Source organism: Pan troglodytes, chromosome 6, assembly GCF_028858775.2.
Source record: "Pan troglodytes isolate AG18354 chromosome 6, NHGRI_mPanTro3-v2.0_pri, whole genome shotgun sequence".
Lineage (NCBI taxonomy): Eukaryota > Metazoa > Chordata > Mammalia > Primates > Hominidae > Pan > Pan troglodytes.
In genome coordinates this window covers 56,209,367-56,235,037 of record NC_072404.2, presented here as the reverse complement: position 1 = coordinate 56,235,037, position 25,671 = coordinate 56,209,367, and the positions used below count along the sequence as shown (strand labels likewise).

Here is a 25,671-nt window from a genome sequence, read left to right as displayed (position 1 = left end):
CAGCCCGTTCTGGGTTCTGGTGCAGAGAAAAGGCCAGAAGTTTTCAGAAGGATTTCCTGGGCTTTGGAGGAACGTGGAGTTTTGGTCTTGGTTGTCGAACTTCCTCCAGGTCTTTTACCAATTGCTCAATCCCTTGAGTGTGTCTTTTGTGCCTAGCCCTGTGTTGGAGTTGTAAGGCCATAAAAGAAAAGACATGAGTTTTGGGAACAGCCAAAGGGATTTCGTTCCTTGAGAACCCATATGCTTCCAATGAGAATGTGAGAAGGTTTCACTAAGGAGTCATAACCTCCAAGACATTTTATTTTGACAGAAAAGGTGTGACACATCCATCAGAAATGGGATCAGGAATTTTTGGTCTCCCAGTCCCCAGTCCTGATTTTTAATTCCCAATTTCAAAATTCTATACTAACATCCAAACTATAACTTGACGTTTAAATTTACTCCACTCCTCGGGAAGAGAAGTGCAATGCAGGCAGGCAGCTGTTTCCAGGAGATCAGAAAAGGGTAAATGAATACTCAAGATTTACAGCGTCAAAAGGCTATGTTGAGGATAATTCTTATGACTATGTAAAAGACAAGGTAGTGAAATTGTGAGGGCCCTGGGCCCGGCCACTCACAGAATGACTGAAGCATGCTGCAGTGGAGAACTGGAAATGTATCGCTTGTTGCCCTCTATCTCCACCCACCCTCAAGACTGGGACTTAGAATTCCCACGTCCAGCACTGTTGTAGATGGGAGGTATGTTGCGCTGAACTGCTGCGCTGGCCACATTAAGACACCACTTGTGTTCCCAAGTGGTATTGCAGCTGTCCTGAGGCCCATCTCTTCTCCCTCTCATATTGGGATCTCATTGGGAGAAAGTCTAGGCAGATTCCTGCTCTGCTGGGCCTTCTCTTACGCCAGTGTGGACTTCACGGGATAGGGCAGACAGAGTATTCGTTGCATTTATTTGTTCTATCACTACAGAAGAAGCATTTCAAAATGTGTACAAAAGGATACTCTATTCCTCCAGTGGTACATCCCTTGTTCACAGCTAAACAGCAATAATTTAACATCATCATAGAGGCAGACTGGAAATATGACTGCATTTCTCATTTACAATCCTGTGCATGTACTCGCCAGAAGGGCAGCTGAAGACCTAAAGCTGTACTGGATACAACAGATTCGACCTGAACAATCACCACACACAACATTATAAAAAACTGTATTAGAAAGTATTGGAAACAATATTGCATATTAATATGTGGTTACACATGTTCACAGTGAGTGCCATCGCACCAAAAGCATTATGTGCTTCTTTTTTCTGATGCCTGTACATCTTAAATAAGTCTAATAATTTTGGTTCATCTTAAAGTAAAAATACATTGAAATGAATGAGAGAGATCTAGATTTTAAAAAAGTTGACCATTCATTATTGCTGGAACTGAAGAAAGGAAGGATACACTGGCATCATGATTTGTCTACATAAGTCCAGTTCATCTCGTGTTTGTTTTGGCAAGAAGAGGACACTACAAAACTCACAGTGCAGTCAAAACAAAACAAAACAAGAAAAAAGCACAAAAATGGTCGGTGGGGAACCATATAACAAAACTACATCTCAGGCAGCTCTTTCTCAAGGAAGATTCTAAGATTTTATTATGTGGCTAATTCTAAATTGGAAATGGAACATGCTGGTATGTGAAGCAATTGGTGCTGGGACTTTACCCTTTGCTGATATGCAATGATAATGTGATGAGTTTTAGTGACTCTTGAATTAGGATAATCACACTCTTTAGGTACAAATTACAGAAGGGATATGGGGCAAGGAGCTGAGATCCAGGCTTTCCACATCCTGGGAAGCTGGGGTGTCAGGGAGGGGGCAGAACAAGACACAGCGATTACTAGCTGTAATCAACAGGCCAACCTGTTACCCTCCGGTCTCCAATATTTACTTCAAACACAACGAGAGTGCATGGAATCTAGGCACACAGTAGTACACAGCGGTACCCAAGACACACACTCACGCCATCATACAACAGAAGAAACTACGCAACAAAAAGTGTGAAGTCATGCAAACTCCTACTTTACCAGCTAGAAGAGAAACTTCAGCAACTTTTGGTACATGATATGGCCACCTTTTAAACATAAGTTAATTACTTGCTGACATAATATGAAACCTTACTTTAAATACAATAGTTTCAAAGAAAAATGGTGTTACAATATAAAACCACAACAAAAGGTGTGCAAAGAGACATTTATATTGGCTATAAAAGGCAGTGAGAGGAAAGGGCAAAGCAGTTTAGAAAAGAATTCCTGCAATCACTATTTACAGTTCTGGTTTGAGCTTTGTTTGAATTCCACTTGAAAAAATAACTCCCTTCAACCAACTGACTCAGGGGGATGGATGGAAAAGAACAGAGTAGGTGAAATTTGCAACAAACTGACTCTAAGAAGGCTCTCACCTTAGAGATATTAACTTGGATAAGGCGCATCTTTCTCTGTGATTGCATATTGAAGGAGTGCTGTCTAAAGCCCTTGATCCTCTGTCTCTCTTCCTTCACTCAGTGCATTGGTGCGGCAATTTTGTTTATTCCAGTTTCCAAATGCCACACCCTTCTGTGAGCAGAGAAATCCATGACTCAAGAATGGTATCTTTGTAAACTCCATCTTTTCAACAAAACTCAAATGTTTATGAGGAAATATATTTTTGAAGACCGAAGGGGAATAATTGATTTATAGAATTTATAATGACTCCACATGAACACAAGTCAGCCTTGATACTGCTGACCGGGAATATTGGGAATATTCTTCAAGTGCTTTTCTATTTTTTTTCTTGGAGGGCTTCCCAGACATTTGATTGGTTTAGAATTCATTTGGGTCAGTGGTTCTCCCCCAGGAGTGATTTCTCCTCGCAGGGGACAGTTGGTGATGTCTGGAGAGTTTGGGTTGTCAATTTGGGGTGCTACTGGCGTCTATTGGGTAGCCACCAGGGATACTGCTAATTATCCTACAATGCACAGGAGAGCTCCCGCCTAACAAATAAGTAGTCAGCCCAAAATGTCATAGTGCTGAGACTAAGAACCCCTGTTTGGATTAAATGCTGAGGTGCTTATGTACAATTTCCTCTCTGTTGCTTCATTTCACCTTGGGACAGTGTTGGTGAAGACAAGTACTGTAAATATTTGAAATGGTATATTCTTCATTGCCTAGGTGGTTGAGAGTAATGACCTTAATGATTGATAGCATTAATCTTGAAGGAGACCCTTGCTTGTTGGGATTAGAATCTCCACACACCTTCCTCGGGCTTCAGTGCCTCCATGTCATAGCACGGATGGGCGGGGTTCTCACCTGCAGTGCCATTTGCCTCCTCTTTCCTAGGGGATCTGGTGGCATTACTCTCCGAAGGTCTGGCTCAGTCCCTCAATTGCCCTGTGCATTCCAATATCCTACATGTGCAGAGCCAGCCATCCTATGTATGTGTGGACACACATGCTGGCTTGCCTTTACAGTAAAGAGCTTCAACATGTTTGAAAGCTTAGTTTCAAACAGGTGAGCTCTGTGTGTTAGCAACAGAGATGCTGGGCTCACATATTTCATTGAGTTGAAAATTAATGACCATTCTAAATCACTCCTTTATGGGTTTTAAAACGAGAATAATATATAGTGAGGGTAGGTAAAGAAACTTACCAACACTGAGAAATTCAGGCTTGTGGCTACAAACAGATGTACATAATTAAAATGAGGGCTAGGATTGGATTTCTTCAGGAAAAGAGGCTTCTGGTACTAGATGGAACCAGCCAGGGAAGGAAGAGATTTGAAATAAAGCTTTGGTTTCTGAGGAATGTTGCCGTTTGAGAGATTCAAAAAGAATGAAGATCCAAATTTCGGGACTGGTGTTTAAATTGTAGTGACAGATTTTGGGGCCCATTAAAGGTATGGGAGTGAAAAAGCGGGGAACAGGGCTCCCCAGATATGCCCACGGGAAGACAGTCTCCTCCTACGGGGCAGCAAGCCTCGGGAGGCTCAGGCCACCTGAGCAGCCTCCGCAAAGCCAGCGAATCCAGGACGATCCCAAAGGCTCTAGCCCGGCGTCTCCCTCCACCCAGGGCAGTCTGACAGACACGACTTTCCCCAAACAATTCATTTTCCTACGCAGAATATGACTTGAAATAGTATTTTCTCTCACAGGTGCAGCCTCTCCGCCCTAGATGCATGTAGCCCGAAGCTGGCCTGGGCACAGGTTGTTGGCCCTGCTGTGTCTTGGCACTTGGGTGGCGGCACACCTGTCCTGTCTGCTCACCTGCAGAGCCACACAGCAGGGGCTGTGCTCTCTGCTTCTGGGGACTGGAAAAAGACACCTGGTGCGCGAACCCCGTGCTTAGCACAGGGTAGAGCACTCTCCTTCCCAGGCTGTGGCGTGTTTTATCTATTTCTCTCTGAAAATTTAGACTAATCGTTTGGAGAAGGGGATTCTAGGAAGCAACAGGTGAGGGAATCTCAGCCAGCGGTCTGGGGAAACATCTAGGAAGGTAGCAGTTCTGGATGCTCCCAATGCAGCCCTGCCTCTAAAAATAAAAATCTTTTCAAAAGCAAATCAAACCCCAATCAACCAACTCAAACAAAAAACAAAAAACAGTTACAAATCCAAACACAACATTGTCTGGTCCAGTCCAGTCTATGCTGCTGGCGGGAGCGAGAAGGCGGCAGTCCTTGTGCTTTTCCTGGGGTGGCTCGGGGTCTGGGGTGGGGGCGCGGGAGGGCTTTAGCTCATGTGGAAGCGGTGCTCCCCTCGCGTTATGTGCGACGAGAACTCGTACCGGTCCTGGCTGTGGTAGCCGCACATGTTGCACTCAAAAGGATCACGGAAGCCGTGGCAGCCCATGTGGATGGTGTACATGACGTGATCCAGGAAGAGCACCCGGCAGTGTTCGCACTTGTACACCTTCATCTGCTCTCCGCTGGTGCTGACCACGCGGAGCGCGTCCTGCGAGTTCTCGGAGGCGGCGCGCAGCAGGTCGTAGGCGCGGTGCTCCTCCTTGAGCGACAGCCCGTTGCGCGCGTGCGGGGCGATGTGGTTGGTCAGGTAGATGAGACCGCTGCGCTGCTCCTCGTTGTTGCTCTCGGTGTCCGTGGAGTCTTGGCAGCTGTTGCTCGGGGACGCCTCGCGCTCCGAGGGCACCAACTTGGCCTTGGAGAGCAGCAGCAGGTTCTCCACGGCGCTGTCCTGGGCCGAGTGGTTGGAGCGCGGGGTGCCCTCCGCGAGCGGCTTGTGCAGCTGGTACATCGGGCTGATGACCGGGACCACCTCGGAACCGCCTGGGGGCGTCTGCACCAGCGGGCGCAGGGACTCGGCCCCCAGGTAGTTGATGGCGTTGTTGATGGCTTGGTCCATCACGTGGGACTTCATCATTTCGTTCTCCTTCTCGTAGCTGGCGCTGCTGTCGTAGGGCGTGTCGGACAGGCCCTTGTCCCCTGTGGAAAGCAGGCGACAGTGAGTGGGGCGCCGCCACCTCCGGAACCGGTCAGGTCTGGCAGCAACAGCTGAAATCTACAACCGGGGAGGGGAAGGGGAACACGGCCTGGGGGCCCAGCACGCCTGCGGACCCCACACCTGCACACATACACACACACCTGCGGACACATCACACCTGCACCATACTGACGGGCTGGGGGAAGGCCCATGCCTCTGTCTAGGGGACACCGAGCCAGGACCTACCCATTATAAGCACTTAAGGAGATTTTGTTGGATAAATGAATACATAAATAGGGGAACCAAAGATTAGTTTAATTATGTTATTGTATTTCATTTAATATTTTAAATAGTGTATTTGAAATGATGCTTTTTCAGTAGAGTGTTCTCAGTAATTTACAACTGGCTAACTTACTATACATTTATTGAATTAAAATACACAATAATTATATTATATTCATTATATACAATATATTTAAAATATGTGATATGTTAAATTATTAATTTTAATAATTGTATTTAATAATTTTAATAATCTAGTGTAAAATTTAATCAAAATACATGATGATTGTATATTTTTTGTAATAAAATGACACATTTTTGACAAATAACCCAAAGGTAGATGAACTCTGTCTTGAGATGAGAGTGGAAAGGATACTCAAAAGTAATTCTCTGTAGTTGGCAGGCCCGAAGCAGGGCTCCCCAGAAACATGTGGTGGAGGGTAGGAGGCACAGCAAGGGAGCTACAGGGAAAATAGTTGCTATTCATCTGTTATTTTTTAAAAGTAATGAGAATTATTGATGTACAAGGAACTACTGCTGACGCCTCAGCAGTGATTGGGCCCTGGCCTTGAGAAACTTCTGATCTAACATCATCAGTTCATAGGAGTCCATGAGCTCATTTCCCCGGCAATGGTGAAATCAGAGCCTAGATTTGGCTTCTTCAATTAGCTTTGGAGTAAATATCTTCATACAAAAAATAAATTTTCTTGAAGACACACCTTCTCAATATGTTGGTCATAAGTTCAGTATGAAATCATGGCTTAATTAGCAAATTCATTAATTACAGTAACTGCACTCTTACTGGCAAGACTGCGGCTGTGTTCTGTTTTCAGCGGTGGTACATTAATGAGTCAAAGCACATGAGCCCATCCTTGGAATGTCTGAACAGTTTATATTTTACCACTACTCTGTATATTTCCATCCTTCAACACATCTGGACTGGGCAGAGGGACAGAACAGTGAGCAAGTGAGAATGGTCCCCATCCTTAGCAGCAGACAGCTACTAGGGGAGGGTAGGTAGAAGTTTATGCGTGATTGCATGGATAATTCCTTCCCATCTGAGAAATCCACGAAGACAAGGGGAGCGTGCTATGAGAGCATTATACAGGTTTCTGATCTTGTAAGAGTCAGCCAGATAAGGAGGGTTGATAAGGAGGGTTTTGTGTCCCAGTGTTGGGGACAACAAGAAGGAAAGTTCTGAAGGGAGAAGGGGCTGGGAGGTGTGGCAGGACCGAGTGAAGGTTGGGGAACCAGAGCCCTAGGTGGGGGCAGTGCTCGAGAGGTAGGCAGGAGGGGCAGGCAGAGGCCAGCTAGGCAGAGACTTTGTCTAAAGGAAAATGGAAACCACTGAAAGGTTTGAAGGAAGAAGTGGCCTTCTCATTCACTGTGGAAAGAACAGCTTGAAGAGGGGCAAAAGTGAGGGATAAGTCAAAACTTCCCCAATGTGCAGGTTATGGCTGATGATGGCTGGTGAGGGTGGTGGCAAGGGAAGGTCCCAACACCTCCCACGATGCACCTGACACTGAGGTCATCAGCTGGTTCTTACTAACAGAAGGATAAATTACTCTGTAATTCATACATTTACTAATAGTCCTTTTATAAAATCTGTGACCATTAAGAATTGTCCAGGAATATATGCCCCATTATACCATAAAGTACCTTTGAGTTTCATGTCTTATTTTGTAATGGATATGTATCGTATAATAGCCTGGTTTCTATTTGTTTTCATCTACTGGTGGTCAGAAGTGGCACATACTCTGATTAGAGAAAAAAAACTTGTGCATGGCCAGTTACGCCCTCCCAGAAACAGAACAGGATGAAAACCCTATGAAGCTGATGGTAGGGACCAAAGAAGTGGTGTTTCTCTCCATTAAAGGTCAGAAAAAGTAATTGTATAGCACTGCTGAAACCACACAATTTTTTTGTTTCTGTTTTTGTGTTGAGCAGCTAAATGTCTTGTTACACTAACTCCAGAGCAGAATGAATCCATTCTAGTTTGTATCCAAGTCTATCCCTCTACCAAATCAAGGCAAGAAAAGGAGGGGAATGGACTTTGTAGCCAATTTTGCTAAATATAAAAGTCTTTACAGCCCCACCAAAAGGGTGCTTTCCCACCTAATCATCCTGTCTCTCCCCAAGTCATGGTTCTGTGGTTTCCCAAGCAACCACTGAAATCTGTTGTTTTCAAACTTGGTATCACAACAAATGGGTGTAGGAAAAAAATCAACATATATGCCAGATTACTGTGCCACATGAAAATTACCATAGAATTTCTCTTCCTTAATACCCAACAAAACAAGAAAAATAAAAACCTATAAATTTCTCTTAACAGCAATCAGCTAAAGGAACATGTCATGTATAGTCATAGAATATTATATATACACATAATTATATATAATATGCATTTCATTATGGCATGTGTGAGAACACACATACACTCAAAGACTAGAAAGAAACAGAAAATTCTGACATGAGATGTAGGGCAAAGCTTTGCTGCTAATCTCATTTCCAAATCTTTAGGTATGAGTCAAGAATAACCTCAGAATTTTCCCTCATAGCCTCATATCTATAAAGACATGATTCAGATAGGTATCTTTTCCCTGTTCTGATCAGAAAAGCATTTGAAACCTTGGCTGACAAGAATCAGATGAACATGGAGAAGTGAGCCCCTGCGGGCTCCCTGGGACAGAAGCAAAGTCCTCTGTGGTCTACACTGAAGGGGAAGGTGGCCCAAAGCCCCAGAGAATCTCCTGTGGGGATGAAAGCATTCCCCAACTAGGTACAGTGCTGATGGCTTAGGGTATTTAACTAAATTTCAGATGAGGGAGAGAGAGCAAAGGAAAAGTATTTTAACAAAGGCTGCACTTTGCCTCACCAAACTCCTCCAACCCCATCTTTGGCATTCTTTCAGGATTTAGAAAACTCAATAGCTCTCACAGCAAAAAAAAATATAGTGGGAAGAAGGCTGAAATGTCAATCAAGCTATATCAGACCAACTAGAATAAGCAAGATGAAAAGAAATGTCAGGGTTACTAGGAAAATATTTTCTAGAAATACAGGGGAAGAAAGGAAGTAAAACACAGACCATAGAGTCCCTCCTAGGGGAAAAAATCATTAATTCCAACAAGAGAGGAAATGCCTCATAATTGCTTCATAACATGGAATCAATTTTAAAAGTATTCAAAATAAAATGCAAAAGCAACGGAATAAGAGGAAAAAAGAGATTTCGGATCTCAGGAGACAAAATAAGGAGCAAAATAATATTATTATAAAATTAATGCATGGATTAAAAATAGCAAGTAATAGAACAGGAACTACTAAAAATTAAATTACTGACAGAGGAAAACCACAAGAGAACAGTGAGTAAATGTAAAAATAGACAAAGAAATAAACAAAAAACTTTAAGAACTGTTAACAGATATGGAAGACAAATTATCTAACATATGGACAACTGGTATCCCTCAACAGAGATCACAACAGATGGAACAAAACATACTTATATAAAAGAGAATTTCCCAGAAATAAAGAGAAAAAAAAGGGACTCTCTAGACAAAATGGCAGGAATTTTTTATTCCGAATGAATAGACCAAGATACATCCTAATTAGGGTATTTAACTTCAAGGTTAAATAAAGAACCCTCAGGCATTCAGGAATAAAATGCAAATCACCTTGAAGAAGAAACAGTTACACTAGACTTGATGTTTCCACAGCAACATTCAACAAGCAATGCCATCAGCAAAATCTAAAAAGTTCTCAAGGGAGAAAAAGAAAGAGTGGCCCAAGACCATAGACTCTGTCAAAATGCTCATCAAATACAAAGGCAACAGGCCAACATCCTCAAAAACAATACAGTGATAGAAATAGAACATCTATAGAAACTTTTTTTTAAAAAAGTTGCTTGAATGTAAAGTCCAATCAATTAAGAGATTAATCAAAATAAACATAAATAAGAAGAAAAGGGCAGGGTCTGATCCTTGAATCTATTTAAATAGAGTTAGTAATAAATAACTAAACTACTATGAATTATGATTACAGAATAGAATGTGAATATTACAAAGCTGGACAATGTAAAAATAATAAGATAATGTGAACACTGGAACACTGAATGTGAACTGGAATACTGTCCTTATTTTTCAAAGCAGTGAGCCAGTAGATGCTGCTTAAATTGAAACAAATGGATTAAAAAAAATTCAAATTTCTTAATGTTTTTCATAATACATATTTTTAATCTTAGAGGATCCTTTAAATATAATATTCCTTTATGTCAGAGGATATTTAAAATAAGCCACTTCTCTAGTTTTGTTTGGGTCTTTTTTCACCTCTTGAATTTAAGGCATGTATGATATGTTGGAATATTTATGAAAGTATTTATTTCATATTTACCTATCCATCAATCCACCTAATTCATCAGCCTATCCACTCACATACATATGCAACAGAAAATATTTAGAATGATACTTTTCTACTTTTAATATTGGTAATTTCTGGATGTTGGGTTTTGTGGTGATTTGAAAACATTAATCTTTGCATTAAAATTCTTTATATTAACTTTGTGTTATTTTAACAATATAACAGGGTTTCTTTTTCTTACAAAAGAAGAAAATATACCTAGATAATTATAATGGGTAGCAGGAATATTGGTAATTGTTGTTTTCCTCTTTGTGCTTTTCTCTATTTTAAAAACGTTCCCAAGTCAAGCACCAGACAGACTAAAAACAACAATTATCATTGCTATTTAATACAAGCCCTTTTCTAATTAGATTAATCAGTCCTGTTGACCTGTATTTGATGATCTCAGAGGGGGAGATCTTTAATGGCCCCAGTGGTGAGGAATGTTGCTGGCAAAACAAATACTTATTCACACTCATGTCAAAGTTTAAGGTAAAAATTTTAATCATAGGTTATAGAACAATAAAGCAAAACTATATGCCACTCTGAGCAACAGTCATCATGAAAATCTTACATTCTTAAGATGCTTTCTAGTGTTGGGAGCACCATCACATCCATCACCCCTTCTGAGCCTCAGAATAGCTCTGGGAGGAGGCAGGGCAACAGACCCACACCCATTCCACAGATGGCAACACTAAGCCCAGCACCATGCTCAAGGCCACCAGTCACTCCTAGCTGGAGCTGACTCTGAAGGATGGGGCTCTCTCAACTGAACCACTATTGGGCCAGCTTGTGTGAGAACAGCTGTATTCCTACTCTTTCCACATTCACATGAAGGCTAAACTCAGCATCCGAGAAGTGGAGAGGGGCCTCAGAGACTCACTCACCTTTTAATTTTAGGGCTGCAGAAGCTGTGACACATTGGGAGTGACTGATGGAAATCTCATCAAGTTGAAGCGGGGGTAAGGTAGGTATTTTAGGGCAGGAAGAGGCATCATTTTTACAAATGAACTGCCAATCACCAACAGATTATGCAGCTGCTTGTGAGTCTTTTGCTCCAAACTCCTCTTCTGCTACCCTCGTCCACTGTTCCTACTATGTCCCCTGGGAACTCCTTTTTCATCTTCGCTTTGCCTCATCAGAGCACTGTGTTGTTTATTTCTTCTACTAACACAGAAGCATCTCAAGCCAACGCCCACATTGTGGTCTCACAAGGGTGGGGGTTGGGGAGTGGCTCCAGTAGAGTTTCACAGATGAATTTCTCCTTTGGTTTCAAGTCTCCAAAAGCTAAAAGGGGCTGCAAACGTTCATTCACCAAAGCATTCTCCAGGCTCCTCACCTGACAGAGGACGCCATCCCTGCTTCTTAAGGTCAGTAACCCTTCACTCCCCTTGCACACACTTGCTGCCTTATCTCTGCCCATACCCCAGTCACCACCCATCTCTCTGTCACTGTGTCCACCCCAGGCAGATGCTGGCTGCTCAGGAGGCAGCCCGTGGGCTCTGTGCCCAGTGCTGTGGGAATCCCACTGCTTACGCTCAGCACAGGACCTCACTCCTACTCCGTTCAGGAAGGCAAGGCCTCCCTCGTTCTCATGGTCCAAAGGCTCATGTGTGTGTGGACAACTCCCCACTGGCTCAGCCAGTGGCTTTCATTCTTTTTGTACACTGAATCCTTCTCTCCCTTGCTCCTCTCAACCCCCAACCTATGACAAACCTCTAATTAATCAAAAGGTCAAAATGGAGCCCTATTTGAAGCTGCAAGAGGGAGGCTGGTGCCCAGGACTTGGCCTTGCCTCTGTCCTTCCCCCTTCGTGTCATCCTGCAGGTCAACAGGTGCCCTCTGGGACCCTTGGCCTCACCAGCCCCTGTTCTGGCCCCACCTCTCTCCCACCACAATTTCCCCATGTGTCACAAACACCAGAAGTCCTTGAAAATCAACACGTCAAAAACAGAACCCCATCTTTTCCTAGAACCTGGTGTTATCCTTTTCATTAAGGGCACACTACTCTAGAATCAGTGTGACTCATGGTTTCCCTCACCTAATCCCTGCCCTCAGCCCTATGTTCCTCTGACACCAACCCTTCCCCTTCACAAGCCCTTCTTTCCATGCCTGCTGCCACTGCCTCCACAGTCTCCCTTTTCCAGTCATTTTTTGGTACTTGCTGTCTTTACTATCCTAGCCTTTGTTCTCATAAAAAATATGCCAGTGCTTCTTTCCTGCTGACTGAATGAAGGGTCCCTCGCTCACCTGGCATCTGAAGCCATTCATCCTGTGGCAGAGCTGCCTAGGACACCTTCACTTTTCCTGCTTCCCCATGGGTACCTGAGTTAAGCTGGGAACACACCCTGCTCCTCCGTCATGTCCTTAGGCCCCCACTCCAGCCCTCGTGGTCAGCATTCTGGTTTCTCATTGATTTTAAACATCTGCCTAGATTCCCCCATTCCTCCAACACCTAGAATGTACTGAAACTCTATTCCTCTTCCAAAGTGCATCTCAGCCTCATGAAGCTTTTACTGGTCCTCTTTCCGGACAGAGTTAACCTTCACACCGAGGGATTCTAAACGTTTTCTCAATCTTGGAGTCATGGGATATTCACAATCACGCTGTGAGATACTAAAGGATGGAACCAGGGCTCTAGGGGCAGAGCCATTTTACTAAGCTGACAGAGTTAGTGAGTGGCGGTGGCTCTGTATTGACTCTGAGCTGGTTCCCAAGCCTAGCGCCTTTCCACTCGGACCCTGGCTCACTGTCCCTGCAGCGTCTGGCTGGATGGTGGTGTTGGTGTGTCTAATACCTACTCTGGGCAATGCTCCTAGAGAGAAGAATGGTCTTGTTCTTCTTCTTTTTTTTTTTTTTAATCCCGCAAAGCATTAGGCAAAACAGCAATCCTAGCTAAGCCCTGTCTTCACTGGACACTTCTCAGGGGTCAGTCACTGTATGATTCCTCCCATTAACCCTTCAGAGTCCCCCATAAGGGGAGCATTAGGAGCTTCATATGAAAAATGAGGATCTGAAGCTCTGAGAAGCCAGCCAGGCCTGGAGTGTCCTGCAGTGTGGTGTCCCCCGGACGAGCCAGGCCCAAACTCTCCACCCTGTGCACGCTGGTGCAGCCGCCCCTAAGAGCGATGTCCACAGGCAGATCACAGGGCAGGCCCCAGATGCTGCAAAATCAAATCTAGGAAAAACTGATGGGAGGTTTGTTATTTTTAAGATACTTATTGGAAAAAATTCTAAGATATTTAAGGAATGTTAAGCTTACCAATTTTTCCTTTTGAAAAAATAAGATTTTTTCCCTTTCTTCCACCCTCAACTCATTTCTACTTGCATCTAAAACACCCACATAGTTTTTTTTTAAGAGACAGCAAACATTTAACTCTTACCAAGAAATTTCTGAGGCATAGAGCTCTTACGTTTGGCGACGTTACTTGCTAGTCTGTCCAGCACGAGAGATCTCTCTGATCCTATCTTGCACAGGTCTTCTGCCATTTCACTGTGATTAGTTTCTTCTTTAATGACTAAAGTCAAAGACAGAGAGGCCAGTTTAGAAAGGCTTATGTTTAAAGGGTTCAGTCGCGTCCAATGTTAAATCTGACATTTGTTAAGTGCCTACAAGAGCCAGGCCCTTCCTAGAGATTAATTCTAATCTTCCCAGCAACACTGCCAGACAGGCAGAGGCAGCCGGAGCAATGCCAATGACCAGCCACCTGCAAATGCTTCTTCCTCCAACAGCTGCTCACCACACATCATCCTCTTTAAGTCCAAATGCACAGGCACCACCACCATCACCAGAGGCTGGACTGGGATTAAGTATTGATGTCCCTTTGACAAGTCCTTTTAACTTTTCATAATACTCCCAAATCTGCTACCTCAGTCAGTCCCTAACAGCAGCCCTCTGAGACGCAAAGAACTGTGTGATCTAACATCTGACTTCATGGACCAGCACAGTGAATGGAGATACAAAAATGTGGCCCCCAAGAGCCTACAGCAGATCTGGGCAATGTGGAGGAAAAACCCAGAGCCCCTTATCCCCGAGCATACAACAAACTCCTGAAAATCAAAGCACCCCTGACTGCTGTAGAAAATTTAGAAATTATGGAGGTAAATGCTGATGTGTGGGCCATTTCTAGTCATTCTCAATTGTTCTATGTCATCTCTTTCCATAATTGAAGATACAACTTTGTATCCTGCATAGCTGGATCTATATTTACATCAGTTATTGTGGTTGGAGTTATAAAAATATAACTCTTTCATTTCCCGGCAATTTATCCTAGTGTATAAGGAGATGATAATGTAAACTGATTATCTTAAATGCCTGATCAATTCTTCCAATACCGTTCCTGCCTTATGCTTCCTCCTGCCTCGGATATTTCATGCTGATTTATCATGGGGTCTTCGGTAGGGTATCCGTCTCTATTATTGATTTGTTTGTCTATTCTTCAAAGAGTTCCATCCATTTCAGCTACATTTTCATACATCACTTGACATTATTCTTCTTTTAAAAAGTTGCCAATTATCTCATGTATATATCCAGATACTTTATGATACATGGTTACCAGATTCCAGTAAAATTTACAAGCCCGTTTTATGTTGAAATGATACAGTAATTTGGGCAGAGGCCCATGGACGGCATCCAGACCTCTCTACCTCTCCAGTCTCCCATGTTTTCTTTCTTGCCTCAGTATGGCTTGCTGGTTTTCTTCATTTCTAAGTATTTATGTCTTCATTGCTATTATGAATGTTACTTTGAAAACGTATATTTCAAATTGGCTATTGTTGCTGGTATATTTTATATTTTAACATTTGGAATATGTGTTTTTTATTAAATGGGCAAACATATAGGCCACACCCTGATTTATATGCAAGATAAATATAAATCCATAAAACCCAATTACACTGGTCACACACTTCATCTATTAAGCTAATATGCTTCCTGACATGTCCATCCTTCTCTGCAAAGCCACACCCACAGCCTGCCCAGGGCTCCCAGAGGTCAGGGGTCTTCCTCTGCACCATGGCGCAGGGCCTCCCAAAAGCCTCCACCCCCCAGAGTCAATCACAGCAAGGAACAAGTGAGCCTGATGCTCGCGAGTCACAGGCTGCTCTGTCATTAGATGCATGCACCTCCAAGGGCTGGTGACTCTGTTTGTGCACCAAAGGCTCAAGAGAAACTTATTTTTTCCATAAAGACATTAAGAAATTATAAGAGGTGACCAAAAGCCTTTTACTAAAGAAAATTATATTCACAAAAATTCATCTTTTCCTATATTGCCTAACTGAGGCTTTGATTTTACTGAATCCACCCAATCTAAGGAGGTTTTGGGGGTGGGAGAAGAGACTACTTGCTCATCCATCTGAGCACAGACAAGGGGTTCTTAGAGGGGAACAGAGGAGGAGAGATGCATCAGAAGGCACAGGTTCCACCCATCCGGGTACAGCACAGCTGAAATGACCAAGCCCCTGCCTGCCTTCCTGGCCCTAAGCACAGTTCAGGAAGACTTCTGTCAAAGTCCTTTTATGGATCCCCTTAATACTCCAAGTTCCTTAAACCAGCAGCACCTACAAGGGCCAGGTGCTGGCAAGGGCAAAAACCAAAGGTGACTGTCGAAAGATATTTATGATCATTTTGCACCTTTTGAGGCCATACCAGACAGAAATAATTCAATGTAATTAAGTGCGAGCCTGGCTTTGTCTGCTGCCACACTGAGACCAGACCACTGCTCCTTCCTAGAGACGCTTTCATACCTCCTGAGTGTGGGGACATAGAGGCATCACTGTGGTAGTCCAAGTAACTTAACCACCAAAGGGAATAAATGAACATTTTAGGGTGAAATTGATACTCACCACAGGGTAATATTTAATACACATTACTGGCACATAGCCTTACTGACATAGAGACCAATAGAGAAGAATTAGCTTGATGGTGTCAGTATGTCAGTGACCTAAACATCCATGTTTAGGTAAGTACCTGACACATGTCTAGGCTCCTGCTCACACGTGGATCCACTCCTTTATGTTTCTTTCAGAGCGCTGCTATGAGGGTGGCCAGGCACGAATTATCAGTCGCATTTAAGCGATGAGCTCTGGGTCACATTCAAAAACAGAGAACTCAAACCCAGGTCTCAGTGAAATGAGTGCTGCTTCTCCTGCTCCCTCGGAAGCAGCTCTCAGCCGGCTGTGTACTGCAGCTTGTTTCTTTAGTAATGAAAACAGTGGAGGAAACAGAAATGATATACTGTCTGTTTCTTTTGTTCATTTTGTCTTTTCAATTCTATGCGTATATTAGATTACTGTATTCAATAGGGCTTGGTATTATTGATTATAAGTCCTCAGTAAATATTTGTTGAGTAAATAAAATGGTTTATTAAGCATTAATATGTAAACTACATCATTAGGAGCACTTCCTTCCAAGACCCATTCACTTATTTTTTACAGAAAAAAACAATATTTGAATGTTGACATTTTATTTCAAAGGAACATAATCATCCTCTCGTCCATTAGTCTTCTGCCCTGGGGTCTGGCCATGTGAATTAATAACTGTTATATTATTATTATTTTAACATCCAGTTTCTTCTCTTCCACTCACCTTCAATGCCTTTCCATTCTAGACCTGAGATTTTGAAAGAAGCCAAATGACAATTTAATGGTATCTTCCCATTTCACAGGTGAGAAGATTGAGGCCTGGAGGAATCGCCTGTAAGCCCCAGATCCCTGGCTGACTGGCAGAGGAGACAGAACTCTGGCTGCAGAGCTCTGGCCAGGTGAGATGTTGCCTCTCCATGCCAAGACTAATTGGAATCAATTTTTAGCCATTCTCAACATTCTTTTTTCCTGCTCTCATCTGCCATTAATAATCTGAGGGTACTCTGGTGAATTTTCCCTTTTGAACCATTTGTTAAAGTCCGAAAGGTAAATGAGGCTTAATAAATTTTCCTCCATTTGTTAAATTTCGACTCACAGTCTAGTGATGATTTTTCCAGGGGTAGTGCTAAATGAATACTGTTTTGAAAGAGATTAGTTTTATTTGATCTCTTTATAAATTGCTTATCTCTTAAAAAATTAGGGAAGAACCGTTTATAACATTGCCATTCCCCCATATAAATCCAGCCTTTTCCAATACTCTCTCCACATCATTTATTCTACAGGCTCTGGGGTCTGAATCAAGTGCTATCTCGTTATGCAATACAGTGGAGCATCACAGCTCCTAAGAAAGAAGCGACCTTTCCTCTCATCCTTCGACAACCTCAATATTATCAACTAACAGGGGCTTCCAACAAACTTCAACCTCACACTCCATGCAGGAGTGGATACCCTGCCCTCAGTCTGAACTGATGCTTAAAATCACAGCCTGAAAGTTCTTATTTGATCAACTTTGTTAAAAAATTGTTTCAAAACAATATTTTACATTTTATTTTGTTTACAAAGAAATATCACTACTTGAGGTGTTTTTTTTGTTGTTGTTTTAAAACCACCAACATCCAAAAAACAACCCCAAAACTTTCAAGGTCACTGCTATCCTAGGAGTTTCTCCCGATTGGAAGTGGGAAGGGTTTTAAAATCAAGCTCTCTCTGGTCAGATGAGGACCTAGAAAGCTGGGAAGCACAACGTGCTTCTGGTGAAACTGATGCTATTGGCCAAAAACTTCCCTCCCTCCTAGCCCCGGCAGGAAGCAGGCCCAAGGCTCTGCTCCTAAGGCTGCATGCAGAGCGCCCTCCTTCCCCACCGTGCTGGGGGGAGAGCCCACCAGGCTGGCCTCCGAGCAGCAGCGCTTACCTGGGTACAGTGTGCCCGGAAGGCCCATGCTTTCCAAGTAGTTGTGGCAGCGCTCTTTATGTTCCTCTAAAGAGCTTCGCTGTTTATAGCTTCGGCCACAATATCCACATTTGTGAGGTTTACCAACTGCAGAAAACACAATTGAGTTCAAGACCCCAATTAAATGCCAGCCTTCTGTGTAAGGGGAATGCATGCAATACAATTATTACCAAAAAAGTTAAAAAAAAAAATTCTACCCTTGAGAGCTAAAACTGTTACGGACTTGGTGAAATTCCTGAATTTAAAAACGTTGGTGGCCAAGGGTTTCTTTAATTGTACCAAGAACTCATGCGACTCTTGTTTTGTCTTAGTTTGTCTACTTTACTGACTACCAAATTCTCTCCTGCTTCAATCACAGAAGCATAGCCTTTAACTGGAGAAAACGAGCCACTGCCGTGTTATAACGTGGATGCCAGCGACTGGACAGAGATGTGAGGAAGGCCCATGTGTTGGCCACATTGTCTGCAGATTTGCCTCCAGAGTAGGCCTCAGTCTATGCTGTGGGCTGGATCTGTCATGACGCTGGTGCTACATCTAACACAGCCAGAGTGAATTCAGTTCCAGGTGCTAAACTGGGTAACTTCAGTCTCTAAGAAACCATGCTGGACAAATATGCTTGAATGAAATAAGCGTTTTATTGCACAAATGTATTTTCTTACATAATATAAATATATCTTACATTTGTATTATATAATACAAAATATTTTGTATTTCCATGCATATGTATACGTAATACAAAATATTTTGTATTTTCTATGTATATGTATTTCTATTTTATGTATATGTATATTTATATGTATATGTATTTTCATATATTTCTATGTATACGTATTCTCATATACATATACATAGAAAATACAAAATATATTGTTCATAAACAGAGCTCATGGAAAAGCTCTGCTTTCTTGCCAAAGAGCTTTAGGATGGTGTAGCTTCCAGATCAGCCTTGTTCAACAGAACTTCCTATGATGATAGAAATGCTCTCTATTAGTGCTGTCCAATATGGCAGCCACCAGCCATATGTAGCTGTTGGACACAAAAAGTGTGGCTAGTGCCACTGAGGACTGAAGTTTTAATTTTGTTTAATTTTAACTTATTATAATTAAAAATACTGCATGTGGCTAGTGGCTGCTGTATTGGGCAGTGCAGTTCTATATAATGAGTTTTAGTCCTTCTTGGATTTTATTGAGTGATATTTTAGGAAAAAGAAAGACTAGCCAGGAATTAATATCATGCCTAAGTTTAAGGACTTCAGTAGATACCATTTTAAGGGATAAACTGAATAAAGTATCTTTAATCACTTATGTAAGGAATATCAATTTCCAACCTAATAGCAGAATCTTCTACTTCTTTCTCATGTTGTTTTATTGAACACATTTCAAAGTATTGTATAAAAGTTAAGAGCATCCAAATAGAAATGTTTGGTACAATGGTTTAGCCAAAGCTTATGTTGGTTAAATCTCTTTCTTAGGTGAACAGAAGCTACAGTAAGAAGACCAACATGAAAGCCAAAATTTGACTTCTCAACCATTTAATAGAGAATGAAAAGGATCTTTATCTATATAAAGTGATGTACCCCCAACATAAGGAAATAATGTTGAAACACAGAATATTGCCTAAAATTGCACATTTTATTGAGCATTGCTTTTAGAAATTAATAGGATATAGATAACCACTCGATACCCTTTCCTGAAAAAGCTATCACTTCAGTAAATTCCATGATCAAATGGCTTCCTGTAAATATGACATGATGTCTGAATATCTATTTTTCTGAAAATATGATTGAGTTTAACTCTGGAACATAAGAAGTATGTTCACTGTAAGCAACTGAACTCAAGTGTCTCTTGAAGCATAGTCCAATATTCTTTGGGAAAGAAATTCTAAGCTTGCAACTTCCAAAGGAAGCCATGAGGCAGGAAGGGAGATCACTTCTCCACCCCTCCAGCTCCCCCAGCACCCTCTTGCTGTCAGCATCGGACAAATTCCCTAACTCTATCCCTGCTAACATGCTAGTTCATAAGACCTCAGGCCACCACCAGTTGCTAGAGAAAGCTGTGATGTTGATCCTGGTTTTTCATGAGACAGGGGAGTCACCATTCCACAATGGAGTAGAGTGCGGCCACATTTGAATTTGCCAGAGCAAGGCCAAAGTCCTTATTTCACTTCGGTGAAATCATTTTGAAGAAATCATCACTGTTTTTTTCCCCAAGAGCAGTGTGTGTCTCTATAGCATTTTCGGACAGACAGATCCCCAGCAGCCCTGCATCCATGATGGGTTTTCTCCACTTGCTCATCCGTGGATCCAGAATAGAAATACACAGTCCAAAGTCTACCACCATTTTATAACTACTCAATACTTAATGGTACTTAGAATAGGAAACCATCATGCCTCAAATGAAATACATAGGCCTGGAGCCAGAATAACATAAAATACTCCACTACATGTTCCTAACTCCACAACAAGAAAGGAAAGAGAGCAGCTCTGCTTTTAAGGACTGATGTGCATGAGAGATTCCATTGCAATCAGAGTAATCTAGGAGTGATGATGACCTATGGTTGGTGTCAACCTAAGAATGAGTGTCTGTGTTTTCCACTGACATGGGAAGTGGTGCTTCCCACTAACCCAAGGCAATATTGCTGCCAACTGTGTCTATGTCTACATGGCTCCTTAGAAACAACAGATGTGAAGCTTCTTCCTAGACCACTGGTTAGCATGGCAGACAGACTGCACAGTCCTCTTAGCTGAGACCTCCATGGGCCTTGCTTATCAGGCCCAGGTACCACCTTTGTCTCCAGGTGGGACCACCATACATGCTCATCCCCCATGTGAACATTTAAAGATGCTCACCGTCATGCTACTGTCTTCCTATCTCAGGGGAACCACCTGTTCTCCCTGTCCCTCTGTAACAAGGCAAGTGTCCCACTCCATGGCCCCCCTGCTGACCTGCCCGCCCTCTCGGGCAAGCAACTCCTCAGCTTGGTATAGCTCCTTTCTTGGAAGTTTTTAGGAAGTCAAATCACCCAAATCATGACAATTTTCTGATGGCGAGCATGTGGGGATCCTTCTCCATGTGCACCGCCAGGAAGGAGGTCAGGATGGAGAGGAGGTGATGCACCAGCCCCTGTGACTCCTCTCCTTTTTGTCTCCAGCCAACTGGGTGAACTACTGCAGGGACCACCTGCCAGGAGTGAGACCGAGTTCTTGCCAACATGGGTGCCGCACCCCTCTCTGGGATTACTGCCGACTCACACACTCGTTTAGAATGTCTCTAAAGCAAACCTCAGACACTCGCCTTCCAGCATGTACTTCAGAAGCCCCTCCCTTCTATGGGAAGTCTCTCCTGACTTTCCACCCCAGGACCCACTGTCCCCTTCCTTATGCTCCCACTGTCCCCTCAGACACTCTGTCATGCCTCCTGTAACACATTGGTGCTTTCCTTGTGTGCACCTGAGGTCTTCTGTGCAGAATGGGCACCCAGGGGTGCTCAGTAAATGTGTGATAAAGAGATGGACACAATGAGCAGCCTCTAAAACCCTCAACCATCAAATACACGCATCACATTTGGGAAGAGATGGCCTGGGCCGCTGCAGATCTTTCACAAAGAACACACGTCTGCCTCCCTGAGGGAGGCTTCTCCTTATCCTGCTACCCGGGGTGGGTGAGGAGCAGCTGGTCTGAGGCATTGCCATCCCCCAGGGCACCGGCTTAGAGAGGCTGCTGCTTGGAGAAGGGCCCTGGCTGGTGGCTGGCTGGGGCAGGAAGCTCCTTGAGGGGAAGGACAAAAGCCATCAACCTTTCACCTCCGAAGCCTCATGCAGTATGCTACAGCAAATATCCCCAACTGGACGGTATGAAGGAGACCTGTGCCATGTCATGTTGTATAGACCACACTGTAGGCAAACATGATCCATGACAGGCCGGCCAAGAGCCCTCTCTTCCTCTGCCCTGTAGAATTATGGGACTGCTGGATAATGAAACACCCAGGACTATTTCTCAGGAGGCAGAGGATCTAACCAAACTTTAGTGGATTTGAACTTTGCAGGCTGGGACTGTTTTGAGAATGATAGAGCGTTTATGCCTATGATGATCTTGTCAAGACTCCAGATTATGTGGGTTGTACTTTAACTGTCTAATTCAAAGAGAAGGGCTGCTGTCTAAAATCTGGTAACAGCCCCAGACTGGCCTCTGTAACAGTGGCCTTGGCTGGTTTTTGGTGTGAGAGCCACACTGGGCTCAGTCTGGGTGGGTGTGCCCTAAATCACCCTTCTCTACCAGCTCTGCAAAAAAGCTATCCATTACACCTGTGTAAAACACTCCAAAGCGGGACTTAACAACAGAAAGAATTGTACTTGAAAACGTTTTGGGTCTTAGCAGTACACTTGGTGAAAACATTTCCCGCAAAATCCTTTAGGGAAACCATACCAGCCTGACAAACGGGATGAGGAGGCCTGTTCTGAAACATGCTACCTAAGGTGAGACTTCTGTGTGTGTATGTGCATGGGGGTCCTGCGCCCAATCTCCCTGGTGCAGTGGGAAAAGTAGAATATGGGGAGGGGGGATGGGGCAATGTCAAAGCAGCAACAGCTCACACCTGATGCAGGACTGCGAGCTGGGAGGGACTTAGGGTTAGCCAGCAAGGACACAATCCGGGACCCAGGCGGGCAGAGTGGAGGAATCCCGGGACACCCAGACAGCCCCAGACTGCATCCAGGGGACCTACCGGAGTGCGTCCTCAGGTGGCCAGTGAGGGCGTCCCTCCGGCGGCAGGCGTAGTTGCAGAGGTGGCATTTGAAGGGCTTCTCCCCGGAATGCAGCTTGATGTGCCGGAGCAGGTTGCCCTTCTGGGTGAATGAGGCCCCGCACTGATTGCACTGGAAGGGCCGTTCTCCTGGGACGGAGAGAGGAGAGCTGGTGAGAACTAAACTCAGCGTGGGGACATGAGGACGATGCTACGAGAAAGTTGTTTCCCACGGGGGCCTGGTGACTTCCACCGGCTGCAGGTTTGATAGAACATGAGGCTTTCAGACTAAACCTGCCAGCTCCTTAACGCTTCACTGGCTGGGTCAATTTGATCTGAAAATCTAATTTTTTTTCCCTAAATCAGAATGGCACATCACAATGCAAATTCAAACTCATTTAAATAAAGTGACTGCAACATTTTGTGATGAAGAGCCACTCTTCCTGATCAGCAGTTTTGGAATAAACCAATATCCAATTTTGCGTGTTGTGGCATTTGGTGGGGTTTTTTAATGTGGCTTTTTTCAAAGGGTCTTTAAAATATGCCACTGAAGCAGCAAAATAAAAAGGAAACTCATTAAAAATGCATTTCAGGATCACAAGTTCATTTCAGCGTTACATTCTTATATTTAAATGAAAGGCACTTCATTATAACAGTTATAATAACTTCTTTTCATTTACATTTTCCCTGTATTTTCCCTTTCAATTTCTTCTCCATTACCTGTCTGTCCCTAAGCAGGCAAATCAGGAGAGAGACAGACAGAGAGCGTGAGGATGAGAGAAAGAAAGAGAGAGATGGAGAAAGATTGAATAAAATGAGAAGTTAAGAAACTGTGAAGGAAGCCTCCCATCTTCCAAAGAAAAGTCCCAAACCTTCCTATGGCAGGACATACAAGTCAGAGTTGCATTGAGATTTCTAGCTTTTTCTTTCTTTACAAATCCTAAAACATTTAAGCTATTATTTGTCTATATCCATAGAAGACAAATTATATTTTAAGTACAGGTATTCTAAGAGGTGCAATTTAGTTGTTATGAAGGAATTCTTTCAGGGGTGAGACTGCTGCATTTGTGACTAAGAAAACACCTGGCCCTCTGCTCTGTGTGGCAGAACCTGTGTCTCCATTCTGGCGCTGACAAAGGGATAAACAGGTATCTGAGTAAAAGAAATATGCTATTGTCCTACTGAGTAGTCACAGGTCTTGGAATCTAAATCAGGGAACATTTCATTTAACTCTCACTTCGAAGAGTGATACATTTGTCACGTTTAAGTAAACATGAAACTCTTTTGTAAAACAAATGCTTTATTTAGAAGAAGAATGCTATGTGACCACAATTCCTGGTGTTGAGATATTGTAACAACATATTTCCTGGAGTCACTTTTTTTCTCAGGAAAAAACAATGTATTAAAATGTCTATTTAACCATTTCCCGATTGATTAATGTGATTATGGTAAAGAAGACAGCACTTCTCAAAAATGATTACACAGAAGCATATCTGGCACTATTAACATCCACACCAGATTTAAAAGTCTATATTGACACTTGAATTTCATGATTATCATCACTTTTTTTTAAGCTGGCGGGTTAGATGCATTACTATAAAAGCTGAAACTAATTTACAGTGATGTTCAATTATAGGCCAATGGAGAGGTCCTGATACTAACCAGGAGGTATCTGGTATTTCTCCAAATCCTTACAGAAATCTGTATTAGCTAAGCAGACAGAAGGAGTTTAAACGTAAGCAGGTTGGAAGGTGATGGTGAAACAAACTAACTAACTATACTGTCTGAGTTACAAACCGATGCATGTAAATCAATACTGGATGAAGAGGCTAAAACAGCTAGCAGCCAGGTAGCCCAGGAGAGTTTCCACTGGAGAGAGATCATTTAATTATCTATTAGGAACAGTTCTGGGCCTTCTGTGCACTTGTGCATAAATGTGTGCATTTAACTCCAAGTGGATAAAAAGGAAAAGTAGAGTGAGCTGGTGCAGGGAGACCCAGGCAGCATGAGACAGACGTGCCTCCAACTACAGCTCTCATTTGGACAGGGTGGCCTCTCAGGAGAAAGCTCATGTCACAAAAATGCTCACAATAAGCATGTGACAACATCCTGGTGACACAACAGTGTTTGTGGTATGACCCTAAATTAGTGAATCCAGCCCTACACTTATACCTGGGAAAGACCCCCTTCCGTGCTGGGCAGGTGCTGGAGTCCCATGTCTCTCCCCAGGTCTGGAGGGCTACAGGGAAAACAGGAGGCAGAGCCAGGGTCTCTGTCCATCGCAGACAGAAAGGGCAGATTGCTACAGACACATGCCCTTCTGCAGAGCAGAGCAGGGCAGGGCAGGCAGGCAGGCAGGGGTTCACTTGGATCCTGCAGTGCCTGGTGTCTTAATACCTGCCTGCAAACAAATTTCACTGGAAACCTTTTTTGCTTCTGAGTGCCTATGCTGGTATGAACACATAGCACAAGGCATGGGGGTGTTAACAGAGCATTCCCAGGAGTGACAATACAGAGCACTCCACTCAAGTAGTTTCCTTTGGAGGGGTCCGCAGCTAAGAAGACACGTCCATGGAGCTGGGGCACAAGAACGCAGCCCACGCCATGTGTGTTCTTGCGTGGCCGGGGTCCATCATTTGCCTTCTGCAGGTCAACAGCTATTGCAGCTGAGTAGGTCAAATTTCTTCAAGGTTGTCTTTACTTTTATTTAACTGGGATGAGGACATTGATGTCATGAATTTGAAATTTAATTTTTAATCCCAATGACTCCACAGATCTCCCATTTTAGGAACCCTCTGTAAGAAGGTTTGAACCCCCTCTAGTAACTTCATTGGGTAAAAAGGGAAGTCTTCATGGATACTATGTCATAGAATTTGAGGTCATTTCAGAAGAAAGTGAAAAAATGTGTTTGAACTGCAAGAACTGATGTAGGTCTACTGCAATCATACCTGGGAGGAGCAGTGCCATTAGGGTGCTGTTTTTAGGAGGCTCGGGGACTG

General features: G+C 43.3%; 1 protein-coding gene and 1 long non-coding RNA gene across 36 annotated transcripts in view; one reads left to right on the top strand and one right to left on the bottom strand.

Moving 5' to 3' along the window:
* Window positions 1-930: 930 nt before the first annotated feature.
* Window positions 931-25,671, bottom strand: part of IKZF1 (IKAROS family zinc finger 1) — a 100,378-nt gene continuing 75,637 nt past the window's right edge. For 16 of the 35 annotated variants that reach the window (XM_063815359.1, XM_063815370.1, XM_016957454.4 and 13 more), the window contains 4 exons: window positions 22,655-22,822; window positions 17,895-18,020; window positions 13,504-13,638; window positions 931-5,451 (listed from right to left, as the gene is read on the bottom strand). In XM_063815359.1, the coding sequence (XP_063671429.1) occupies window positions 4,742-5,451; window positions 13,504-13,638; window positions 17,895-18,020; window positions 22,655-22,822 (1,139 nt within the window). In that variant the 3' untranslated portion in view covers window positions 931-4,741. The remainder of the gene's footprint in view (window positions 5,452-13,503; window positions 13,639-17,894; window positions 18,021-22,654; window positions 22,823-25,671) is intronic. The other 19 variants (XM_054687532.2, XM_063815371.1, XM_063815362.1 and 16 more) reach the window with 9 other exon arrangements.
* Window positions 11,398-18,497, top strand: LOC107975799 (uncharacterized). The gene is made up of 3 exons (XR_001719269.4): window positions 11,398-11,490; window positions 16,786-16,881; window positions 18,292-18,497. It is a non-coding gene; the product is annotated as an uncharacterized LOC107975799 (long non-coding RNA).